Here is a 13409-nt window from a genome sequence, read left to right as displayed (position 1 = left end):
CTTTCTTCTGATATTTGGATTTTGTTTGGATCTGATATTGGATGTCAAATTGTTATGAGAATGCATTTTTCCATTGTTGAAGGATACCGTTATTTATTTAATCATTTGTTAATTAGCCTGTTACAGACAGCCCCTTGCTTGTCATTTCTGACATCTGTGTGGTGCTGATGGACAGCTCCTTGAATGATTGGTGTGTGTGTGTGTGTGTGTGTGTGTGTGTGTGTGTCTGTGTGTGTGTGTGTGTGTGTGTGTGTGTGTGTGTGTGTGTGTGTGCGTGTGTGTGTGTGTGTGTGTGTATGTGTGTGTGTGTGTGTGGACAGCTCCTTGAAAACTGTAATACTGAAGGTGTTGCAACATGTTACAGGTGCTGTGTTAGTGACTGTGGAGCTTCCAACATGTTTCTCCTGTATTCAGTTCAGTCCTTTATGTTCAATTTTCAATAAAAAAGTGCTCTGAGAACGCATTATATGGCCTTTGTATTTATGGGGTCGGAGGTGGGCCGCGAACATTTTTGAGACATAAAAGTGGGCCCTGAGTTGGAAAAGGTTGGGAACCACTGGAATAGAGTATTCACCCAGACCATGGTATAAGATCCATTATGTTTTGAGAGGGTGCAACTTAACACATTGAGTGCCAAGGACGTCTGTGGACGTCCTAAAAAACGCAGGCTGCACAGAACCACACCACGCCACCACATCAGAAAACACCAGCCAGAGTCAGTGAATGTGCTTGAAATTAGAGTGCAAAAAGTATTCATAAAAGTGACTATATCTTGAAAAGTAAAAAAAAACAGCAGAAAACCCTTGAAAGTGCTCTTCTTTCAGAGGCTGTCATTTCATAATGGAACTGTCTAGAAACAAAATTTCTTCTTTGGAAGAAGCAGGAGTGTCCAATGTTTCATTAAAGTCCAGCCCTGTCAATATAGCCCTAATAGAAAAAATTCTATAGCTGTTTTCAACTGAATGGAAGTGAATCTGGCACAGGCTCCAGACAATTTTACTGAAGCGCTGTGGCACTCAATGTGTTAAAATGTTTGCATTAGTGCGAGTGCATGATGAGCATTAGGCTGTTTTGGTGCCCCCCCTCCCCCGGCACAGGTACTGCATTAGCCATTGAGGTTGAAAGTAGCTACTTTCCCTTCTTCATTGGCACATTGGCACTTTGTGGATCAGGAAAGTTCAGGAACTTCATAATCAACTCTGGGATATTTCTGTTCAGTTGTCGGTGGCCTGCCAATTCAATGTGCTCGTTCACATGAACTTTGTAGTGAAGCTCCAAACACCTCCTGTAGCCACTCTTCTAGAAGTCTCGCAGCATTCGCCCCTTCTGCTTTTTCAGAGAGGTTTACCAGCCGTAGGTTGTTTCGCCTATTTCGGTTTTCCAATTCGTCTGGCTTGGAGCTGAGCACCTCCACCTGGCTCTCAAGGGTGTGCACCATTTTCTGTATGCACTCAACGTTGTGTTCTGTGTTGCTTATTCATTGTTCAGCCTCAGACATCCTACCTGAAAAGTCATGAATGTCCTTCTTAATGTCTTGGATAGCGGTCAAGACATTGTGTCGTCTTTGACTTTGTATATGTTGGAGTTTTTGATAGCTAAATACAGGATTTGGGCTATTTGCGGTTTGGAGCACCTTCTAACGCAGCGTACATGCTTGCCCTCATGTTGGATCTCCCCACATAGGTGTGTTTTTAATTTTTGCTATGCATTAGCTATACAATAAAGGCTTTAAAAAATTTCCATCACAAGAGTGCCTATCTTTTTCTATCAACTTTATCACCCCTGGCCTGTACCAAAGAGCACCTTGCTGACCAGTCGATCTTCGTTCCTTCCCTCACCTATGGTCATGAAGGATGGGTCATCATGACCGATACAAGCAGCCAAAATGGGTTTTCTCAGGAGTTGTGGCTGGCATCTCCTTTAAGGAAAAAGTGAGAAGCTCAGTCATCCGTCATTTCGCTTAGAAGTAGCCAGTTGAGATGGTTGGGGCATCTGGTAAGGATTAGAGCTGTCGCGATTCCTCGAGTACCTCGAATAACTCGAATAATTAAATTGATCGAGGCCAAAATGATTCGCCTCGACACGGCATTTAGAGAGACTGTTTCTCACGGACGCTTACTGGTGTGGCACAGCGCTCTTCCTGTGTAAACACGTGAGGACACAGACAGACCAGAGAGCAGCTATAGCGACTAGCGAGCGGACCCCGCAAAATGGAACGAGGCGACGGAGAAAGCAGACAGGAGGAGCCGGGAAGGGAAGAACCAGGGCCGAAAAAGCGACCGAAACTGTCTAAAGTGTGGGATCATTTCACGCTGAAAAAGGACACGAACTCAGTGGTGTGCAAGTACTGTAAGACGATCCTTGCATATCACAACAGTCAATGCTTCAGCACCTGAACCGTAAACATCCAGTCTACGCATCCACCAGCGCATCTACGTCGAGCGGAGCAAGGTAACGTAACGTTAACTATACACAACGCTAATGTAAATGTATGCTAATGATTGCTACTTGATATTAAGACTAGTAGTAGTTGTGCTGCTGGCTTGCCACGTTGCCAATATGACTATTAGTAACTGCATTCACGCTGCATTTTTTTGATGTGGCTTGCCGTTTTCTGTGAGAAATACAAAGCTCAACCTAACGTTAACCTAACGTTAGCGGCTAATTTAACAGCGTTGTGTGTGTGTGTGTGTGTGTGTGTGTGTGTGTGTGTGTGATCACACTAGCCTGTTGGTGTGTGAGAGAGAGAGAGTGAGTGTGTGTGTGTGAGAGAGAAAGAGTGTGTATGTGGAGAATGTACATTTACACACCCTAGACCGGTCGACTCTTCTCATGATGATTGCAAACAACTATTTAATTGGTGCATTTTAGGCTCCAATTATTACACCACCTGACCTGTTATCTTGCTATTCTGATATTTGTGTCAATAATAGGCAACAGGTCTAGGGTGTGTAAATGCGCATTCTCCAGTTTTGTTATGAACTTACCTAATAAATATCAATATTAATTATTATTTCACCTCTTTTTCAGCGGATCACAGCGTACAATGGACAGCTTTATAAGGACGGGTCCATCATGTTCAAGTGAACAAGCAGCTGAGTTCAGCAATAGCATTTTGAATATGATTGTGACAGACATGCGCCCTCTGTCCATGGTGGAAGATAAAGGATTCAGAAAGATGATTTCGAGTTTCAACCCGAACTACACACTTCCCTCAAGGACCTTCTTCACGAATAAGATGGAGAAAAAGTATGAGGAGGTCAAAGGCAAGTTGATCGAGAGGCTTAAGACGCCAAACATGATGGCACTCACTACTGACATTTGGACAAGTGTAGCGACAGAGGCCTATATGGGGGTGACGTGTCACTTTCTGAGAGAGGATTGGGAAATGGAGTCCCACTGCCTTACAACCATGCCCCTTGAAGAGAGACACACGGGTGCACATATTGCAGAGTGGATTGAAGAGGTTATGTAGGCAGTGAAGGAGAGAGGAAGTGAAGTGGTGAAGGGTTAAAGGAAGTAGGCAGTGAAGGAGAGAGGAAGTGAAGTGGTGAAGGGTTAAAGGAAGTAGGCAGTGAAGGAGAGAGGAAGTGAAGTGGTGAAGGGTTAAAGGAAGTAGGCAGTGAAGGAGAGAGGAAGTGAAGTGGTGAAGGGCTAAAGGAAGTAGGCAGTGAAGGAGAGAGGAAGTGAAGTGGTGAAGGGTTAAAGGAAGTAGGCAGTGAAGGAGAGAGGAAGTGAAGTGGTGAAGGGCTAAAGGAAGTAGGCAGTGAAGGAGAGAGGAAGTGAAGTGGTGAAGGGTTAAAGGAAGTAGGCAGTGAAGGAGAGAGGAAGTGAAGTGGTGAAGGGCTAAAGGAAGTAGGCAGTGAAGGAGAGGAAGTGAAGTGGTGAAGGGTTAAAGGAAGTAGGCAGTGAAGGAGAGAGGAAGTGAAGTGGTGAAGGGCTAAAGGAAGTAGGCAGTGAAGGAGAGTGTTGTGAGGGACTTGGATTTTTTTTTTTCAATATTTTATATATAAAAAAATCAGCCCTCAAAGTCTTGGGACTTGACTTGGACTTGAGCTGAAGAAGACACTAGTTTAATACACACCAGTATGTGTAGAGACATTTATTTTTATTTATTTTATTTTTTAGGCACTGCTTAGCAAGGCAAGGCCCAGATTACGTCACCTCGCTCAATAATGACAGAAAAAAGAAAAAAAAGCACTGGTTGGGTTCATGTTAAAACTAAAGCAGTAAATATGTGCAATTACCTTGAGTTAATAAATACAGTTTTCTACAATTTAACTTGGTTGTGGTTTCCCCCTTTTTGCATGCAAGTTTGAAAGTGTTCCAATATAAACCACTAATGTGTGTACTCTTCCATTTTCCTTTGTTGTGAAGCTATCATACAGCGACCAGCGTGCTTGTGCACAGTTTACTGACATCACATTACAGGATTTCTGGGTCTTAAAGTTCAAATGTTTCAGTTATCTCCCGCTGCCATTTGGAAGCAGCAATGTGTGAAGTTGCCTCATGCAGCTGTAAGGTAAATGAACGATGTAAACTAGCTAGTAAGCCATTCATTCATATTATTTAACGGTTGCTGTACACTGGAAGAACTCAAACGTCAGGTTGAAAAGATGACACTGCCAGTTCTATGCAATTTAAAAATAAAAATGTTGTTTTTTCTAAGAAAGAAACTAATGTAGTTGTTTATTTGAAGAGATTTATCTTATTTTTTGGTGTATAGTTACGATAAGCCTTTGAAAACACAAAAAAGGGTTCTTATCCGATTACTCGATTAATCGATGGATTATTCGGTAGAATACTCGATTACTAAAAGAATCGATAGTTGCAGCTCTAGTAAGGATGCCACCTGGTCGCCTCCCTGGGTAGGTGTTCCCAGCACGTCCTGCTGGGAGGAGGCCCCGGGGCAGAGCGAGGACTAGGTGGAGAGATTATATCTCCACGCGGGCCGGAGAACGACTCGGGATGCCCCAGTCAGAGCTGGCTAATGTGGCCAGGGAAAGGGAAGTTTTGGGTTCCCTGCTGGAACTGCTACCTCCGCGACCTGATCCCGGATAAGCAGTTGAAGATGATGATAATTAAATGAATAAATAATAGGGGTGCACCGATCTATCGGCAAGCAATCTGTATCGGCTGATTTTGACCTCAAATATGCGATCGGCTGATTGCCGATATTTCGGCTGATTGCCGATATTTTTTTATATATATATTTTTTTTTTGGTATTATTAAAGGGGAGAAATAATCGACCGAAATAACGTTTCCAAACTTTTTTTGAGGAGTTTATATATCGGTGATCGGTAACGTTACAATAATGATTAATACCCCGTTAACGTTACTTGAGCTTACCTTTGATGAAATGTTGGCCGCAAAGAGCAAAGACGTGTGTACTTTGATGGTAGAAAAAAAAGCAATTTTTTTTGCCCTCTCCAGCGACTGAACCACGTCGCACAAATCCACAACCTCCTCCTTTCTTTCTCCGACGGGATTCTGTAAAACACAAGCCAGGCGTGTCTCCTCGTCGGTTTAGTGCAACCGATAGCACAACAGGTAGGCTATCCGGCACTTTGGCTGAACAAACAGCGTGAGTCGACTCGCAGGCAACGGAATGAACAAGTTTTTTTTGACCGCCAGGTGGGCGTTCCCGGCAGCACGTAACGCCCCTTGAAAGCTATGAATACAGGCCATGGTCTTAGTGTGGGAGAATCACTGTAGCCCCGCCCACCTCTATACAGGCCATGGTCTTAGTGTGGGAGAATCACTGTAGCCCCGCCCACCTCTATACAGGCCATGGTCTTAGTGTGGGAGAATCACTGTAGCCCCGCCCACCTCTATACAGGCCATGGTCTGAGTGTGGGAGAATCAGTGTAGCCCCGCCCACCTCTATACAGGCCATGGTCTTAGTGTGGGAGAATCACTGTAGCCCCACCCACCTCTATACAGGCCATGGTCTTAGTGTGGGAGAATCACTGGAGCCCCGCCCACCTCTATACATGCCATGGCCTTAGTGTGGGAGAATCACTGTTGCCCCGCCCACCTCTATACAGGCCATGGTCTGAGTGTGGGAGAATCACTGTAGCCCCGCCCACCTCTATACAGGCCATGGTCTTAGTGTGGGAGAATCACTGTAGCCCCGCCCACCTCTATACAGGCCATGGTCTGAGTGTGGGAGAATCACTGTAGCCCCGCCCACCTCTATACAGGACATGGTCTTAGTGTGGGAGAATCACTGTAGCCCCGCCCACCTCTATACAGGCCATGGTCTGAGTGTGGGAGAATCACTGTAGCCCCGCCCACCTCTATACAGGCCATGGTCTTAGTGTGGGAGAATCACTGTAGCCCCGCCCACCTCTATACAGGCCATGGTCTTAGTGTGGGAGAATCACTGTAGCCCCACCCACCTCTATACAGGCCATGGTCTTAGTGTGGGAGAATCACTGTAGCCCCGCCCACCTCTATACAGGCCATGGTCTTAGTGTGGGAGAATCACTGTAGCCCCGCCCACCTCTATACAGGCCATGGTCTTAGTGTGGGAGAATCACTGTAGCCCCGCCCACCTCTATACAGGCCATGGTCTTAGTGTGGGAGAATCACTGTAGCCCCGCCCGAGACAATGGACTACTCGAGTCAAACACCAGCTTGCCAGTAAGCCATTTGCTCAGAGCTCATCCCCCCCAGGAAAGTCCTGTATACATGTGCCAAAGGCGCAGGTGAAATGATGGAAGGTAAGATACGCTATATCAGCTATAGTCCTGTCTGTCTGTCTGTCTGTCTGTCTGTCTGTCTGTCTGTCTGTCTGTCTGTCTGTCTCAAATTCAAAAAGGGCTTTATTGGCATGATAAGGTGCATTCTCTCTCTCTCTCTCTCTCTCTCTTTTTCTATCATACAGCTACAGTATATACTAGCTCCCTCCTCCCCTCTCATCTCCTTCACTCTCACTTCTCTCTCTCTCTCAGCCAGTTTAGGTTGTATTATTTGTCTGTGCGTAAACGATCCAAACGCAGCCGGATGCATTGGACTACACAAGTTCCTTTTAACGCCTGAGGGACAGTAAAGTGTGGGAGTCAGCACTGACGAGACACACGTGAAGAGAATGGAAGATAACCGTTGATGACATCCTCAATCTGAAAGGACAAGCTTGTGTCAACAACACAAAGCAGGTGAGACTGTTCTGTCTTGAATCCCAAGCAGGGCTGCAACAGAGACAAGTGTCTTCTCACTTCTCCACCCACAGGAAGTGAGTAAACAAAACTTCAATCTGTCTCTGTGTTCTGTGTCGTCACACTTCTGGCTATTGACTGAAGTCAAATAAATAAATAAATAAATACCTCCCACTGTCATTTGAGCTGCCAACGTACAAGGTTGCCTATTGCAGCTTTAAAAATACAAAATCATATCTCAATTTGTTTAGAGCTACACTTTCCTGCAACAGATTGGCACAGCGTGTTTGCGTGATGTGGGCGTGTTTGGTTGAGGTGATTCATAAACAGCCAGTCGTATTGTCCTCAGTTCCTCCGGGAAATGACAAACACACACTGACCTGTGACCTACGCAGGCCGAGGAGAGGGATGGATCACATGACTGGGCTGTTGTATGCACACACACACACACACACACACACACACACACGCATCCACATACTCACGTACTACCTACACACACACACACACACACACACACACAGCGAAACCTGCCTCTGACACCCTACTCTGCTGATGGGCCAACACTCTCCCTCTCTCCCTCCAGACTGTGCATGCTGCAGCCTCCTGCCCCAGACAGCGATGACAGAGCGATAAACACCTGCGTGTTCAAATAGAGAGAGGGGATTGTGCAGCAGGCAGAGAGGGCTGAGGAGACGGCTCGCGGGGTGGAAAGTATGAGGCATGGCGTATGTGTGTGTTCTCTCAGGATAGGAAATGACAAGAGCCAAGATGATGAGTGGGTGCTACCTACTACTGTTGACATTCCACACAATGTTTCCACTGTCCAGACGTTTCACTTGCTTGCCCTCCTGCAAGCACTGGCCACGTCCCACACTGTTATCCAACACATGCTGAATGAACGCCAAACTTGGCAGATATATCCGTGTTGGGCAAGTTACTTTCAAAATGTAATATACTACATATTACTAGTTACTTTCATTTGAAAGTAATATGTTACTTCACAATATTACTGTCTGTGTAGAGTAACTCGTTACTTATTACACTACTTTTGCATTACTTTTACCAAAACAACAGCAGCAACAGAATGACATCGCCGCCCCGGAACCATCCCGAAAAATCATTTCAACCGCCTTGAAGTCAGTGTAACTAAATGTTATTCTTTTCCCTTGTTATTGTCATCTATAGTGGTTATTTGCATTAAAAACACACAGTTTGATTAGGAAATGATTGTATCTTTTTTTAATATGTGCTTCTTCTTTTTTTATAACTCAATTTGTAACTTGAGTTACTTGACAAAGTAGCTGGTATAATATTACTGAAATCCTATAAGTAATATGTTATATTACTGAGTTACTGTTAAAAGTAATATATTACATGTAATATGTTACTTTTGTAATGAGTTACCCCAACACTGGATATATCAAGGAGGCTGTACTAGTCAAAATCAGAAGTATTGTCATGATTGGTGAAAGTGGGCGGGGTCTATGTCATAACCATGTAATAGCGGTAAATCATTTCCATTCACATCATCGGTCCCAAACTGCTCAGGCTCACCTGGAATGGCCTTTCTGACATGCTAGTGTGCGATTTGAGCAAAAGGGGGCACCGCAGCTAACGACCGTAACTCCACGCCCGTTGGTTCAATGATCGCGAAACCTGGCAGATATACCAAGGGACATATTTGGACCATGTATCAGAACCACTGCCACTTTGTTGTGGTGTCAGTGCAGTTGTGGAAACGCTCCTGTAGTGGCCGCTTGCGGCTCTATTCTTTATTGCTGCTGACAAATACCCGCTACACTGCATCTTCTTCCCCTATATTTGTCTTCCTTTTATAGTGTAATTCAAACACCCTACAAATTGGTATTTGTTGTTGTTTTTCTCAAGTACAAAGAGGTGAACATTCAAATCTGGTTTTGTTGTCACATAACATAACTCCTCTCTCTCTGTAGAACAGTGTCTTCTCACCATTCTTGCGTTCGTTGAGCGGAGGCAGGTTCTGCGTGGGCTGCAGAGTCAGCTCCTCCAGCTCGTGGGTGACCGCCTCGCTCTGGGGACTGGGCACCAGCAGACTCAACATCCCACAGTCCCCCTCTGCTGCCAGCAGCCCCTGGGAAGCCTGGGGCTCCATCCTGCCTCGGGGAGGGGATGGGGGGTGTGGGGGCCAGGGGGTCCCAACAGGGGTCACTGTCCCCTTAGGCTCGGCTCGGCGCTACCTGTGTCGATACAAGAAGAAGAGGAGAGTGAGTATCGTGAGTTGGGGAAAACAAAAACAAAACTCTACTCCTCTCGCTGCAGAAATGACATAGGAATACATCATACATGCCTCAAGAATATTTTGTGGGCCCTTAATAAGAAACCCCAAGTAATTCAGAATAATAATCATCTGCTGGCATTCAGAATACTAATTATCTGCTGGCATTCCTACTTTGCCCAACTGCTGAAATGTTACGGGTGGCATTACACTGCAGCCATCTGGAAGAGCTCAGACCCTCTCGCCCGTGTTCTTCCTTCAGCGAGCGGGCACGGCCATTACACAAAGTAATGGCTTCAAAGCGCGCAGCTCCTGAGAAACAACAGCAGTGTGTGGATGAAGGTTCCTTCTGTTCAGACGCACTTCATCATCTGACTGGAATATGACGTCGCTGTGGCGCTTTCAAACGGGGGGGAAACATTTTGGGGAGCAAAACAAACAGTTTAGTATCCATGGCTTCCCAACAGCCTCTTAACCAGTGGATGACAGATTGCTTAGTTATAACATGAAAAGCATTTGATCGCTCTCCAGCAGCACCCACACATCCATCCATTCCAGGGTCTAAGTGGTTTTTACTAAGCGTCCCGGTGTGTTTCTGTTGGCCCAGAAGCACCCAGTGTCCCTCGATTAATTTCCCCCACATGAAGACGACACGGAGAGAGTGCTGGACCTAACTGTCCTCGACCACATGAAGACGACACGGAGAGAGTGCTGGACCTAACTGTCCTCGGCCACATTAAGACGACACGGAGAGAGGACAGGACCTAACTGTCCTCGGCCACATTAAGACGATACGGAGAGAGCGCTGGACCTAACTGTCCTCGGCCACATTAAGACGACACGGAGAGAGGACAGGACCTAACTGTCCTCGGCCAGACGGCCACACGAAGACGATACGGATAGAGTGCTGGACCTAACTGTCCTCGGCCACATTAAGACGACACGGAGAGAGGACAGGACCTAACTGTCCTCGGCCACATGAAGACGATACGGAGAGAGGACAGGACCTAACTGTCCTCGGCCACATTAAGACGACACGGAGAGAGGACAGGACCTAACTGTCCTCGGCCACACGAAGACGATACGGAGAGAGGACAGGACCTAACTGTCCTCGGCCACATGAAGACGATACGGAGAGAGGACAGGACCTAACTGTCCTCGGCCACATGAAGACGACACGGAGGGAGGACAGGACCTAACTGTCCTCGACCACATGAAGACGACACGGAGAGAGGACAGGACCTAACTGTCCTCGGCCACATGAAGACGATACGGAGAGAGGACAGGACCTAACTGTCCTCGGCCACACGAAGACGACACGGAGAGAGGACAGGACCTAACTGTCCTCGGCCACATGAAGACGACACGGAGAGAGGACAGGACCTAACTGTCCTCGGCCACATGAAGACGACACGGAGAGAGGACAGGACCTAACTGTCCTCGGCCACAATTGGTTACAAAGCGTCCAAATGATGTTGATGCTGGTAACTGAACGCTGAGTCCTTGTAATAAGCTAAATCCAAACACAACAAACCCCAAACAGAGTGCAGCTTTTTCAACATCAGACCAGTCTGGAGATCTGTTGTTGTACCACTCGAACGCATTACATTAAAATGCATTCTTCTCTCCATGCAAGTCAAATATTTATTTTCACAAAGACATGTTTCAGTTGTACGCTTTCATCAGGGTGCCACACATGAAGAAAGAATATACCCAAACATCTTGGTGATAGTGGATTTATTCGCCTGGAAAAGAGTTTGCATTTTTGGTTATTTCTTTTATGCGGGTGTGAATTATTTTTGAGATATTTCCTAATATGATCAAATATAGCACATAGAGTGACTCATTCTCCACTGGCAGATATCTGTCACTTTAAATAATTTATACAATCTTAAATTTGGGGCTACACCATACTTAGGCCGTATAATAAATATGGATGTAGCTACTAGGGGTGTCACGGTACGTGTATTCGTCCTGTGACTTCACGGTATAGGCGTCATGGTTCGGTGCATGTAGCTATACGAAGAATACGTCAATACACACTCTGTTTATGAACATTTCACATCAGAAAACATAGACAACTCACACTAGCACCATGTATTCAGGCTAAATATAGTCCATTTAACTTTGCCCTCAACAAAGTTGAGTGGAAGCGTCTTGCGCAGTCATTCATTGCCTATGAGCTGCGTTATCTTGTCTGGCTAATGCGTTAGCAATGCTATAGCATCAGGTCCTGCTGTCCTTCCTTGTGTCCACATGTCTGCAGGTTGTGTCAGATAAAACTGGCATATAACTTTAACCACTCAACCGACATTCAGCAACCATGTTTTCATTTACTGGATCAAAATACTGCCAAACTGCGCTGGTTTTATCAGATGCCATCTCCCTTCTGCTCCTTTGACTACTGCCTGGTTTGTTTACATCCGGGCATTAGAGGAGGGGGGCTGTAGTGGCTGGTGGCTGGTAAAGACGCATCAGTTCCTGCCCACATTGTTCATTATTATGATAATTTAATTATTAGTTTAACCGAGACGGGTCAATCACAAGCGTTTGATACGATGGAGATGATGGAGACGGGTCAATCACAAGCGTTTGATACGATGGAGATGATGGAGACGGGTCAATCACAAGCGTTTGATACAATGGAGACGGGTCAATCACAAGCGTTTGATACGATGGAGACGGGCCAATCACAAGCGTTTGATACGATGGAGACGGGCCAATCACAAGCGTTTGATACGATGGAGACGGGCCAATCACAAGCGTTTGATACGATGGAGACGGGTCAATCACAAGCGTTTGATACGATGGAGACGGGCCAATCACAAGCGTTTGATACGATGGAGACGGGTCAATCACAAGCGTTTGATACAATGGAGACGGGTCAATCACAAGCGTTTGATACGATGGAGACGGGTGTCAATCACAAGCGTTTGATACGATGGAGACGGGCCAATCACAAGCATTTGATACGATGGAGACGGGCCAATCACAAGCGTTTGATACGATGGAGACGGGTCAATCACAAGCGTTTGATACGATGGAGATGGGTCAATCACAAGCGTTTGATACAATGGAGACGGGTCAATCACAAGCGTTTGATACGATGGAGATGGGCCAATCACAAGCGTTTGATACGATGGAGACGGGCCAATCACAAGCGTTTGATACGATGGAGACGGGCCAATCACAAGCGTTTGATACGATGGAGACGGGCCACTTTCAGACGCCTGATTAAAAGTAGCCGGCAATCAAGGCAGTATCTGGGTCTGACAATTGATGCTGGCAGGTTGCTAAGGGAACCTGCGGTGGTCTCTATGACGATGGAGGTGGATACTCCGTGCAGAGACAATGGTGGGACAAGCTCAAGAGTCTCTTCTTGGCACTGATGAGCAAAGTGCTGCAGCATCATCACATTGGGGTTGAGGAGAGAGACGCCCGCAGGATGACAAACGATTTCAATATCACATCTGTCACATTTTTCAGTGCAGAAAAAACAAAGCTGATGACTAACAACAACAATGGCATCACCTCAGACATCAAAGTCAATGGACAAGCAATTGACACTGTGTCCAGCAGCTTCAAATACCTTGGAACAATCGGGTCTGACGAAGGTTCCAAGCAGGAAGTCCTTGCCAGAATAGCACAAACAACTCATGCCCTGACACAACTCAAGCCCATATGGAAGCACAGAAACATCAGCCTGGGATCAAAAGTGAGACTACTGCACTCACTTGTCATCTCAATATTCCTACGCGTGTGAATCATGGACCCTCACAGCAGAACTACAGCAGAGAATACAGAGTATGGAAATGAGATGCTACAGACGACTCTTGGGCATCTCCTACACCCAGCACATTACAAACAAGGAAGTCTGGCAAATGATCAGCCAAGCCATCGGTCCTCAAGATGACCTGCTTACCACTGTGAAAAAGCGAAAACTGAGGTGGTATGGACACATCACCAGATCATCAGGCCTTGCTAAGACCAT

The 13409-nt window shown here is 46.1% G+C and overlaps 1 protein-coding gene across 1 annotated transcript in view; it reads right to left on the bottom strand.

The window, feature by feature from the left end:
* mrtfba (myocardin related transcription factor Ba) overlaps positions 1–13409 on the bottom strand; it is a 40838-nt gene that overhangs the window by 26342 nt on the left and 1087 nt on the right. Inside the window, exon 2 of the mRNA XM_083636204.1 lies at positions 9133–9380. Coding sequence (XP_083492330.1) covers positions 9133–9295 — 163 coding nt within the window. The 5' untranslated portion in view covers positions 9296–9380. The remainder of the gene's footprint in view (positions 1–9132; positions 9381–13409) is intronic.

This window comes from Poromitra crassiceps (genome assembly GCF_964638095.1).
Source record: "Poromitra crassiceps genome assembly, chromosome: 4".
Lineage (NCBI taxonomy): Eukaryota > Metazoa > Chordata > Actinopteri > Beryciformes > Melamphaidae > Poromitra > Poromitra crassiceps.
This window is presented reverse-complemented; position numbering and strand designations above follow the sequence as displayed.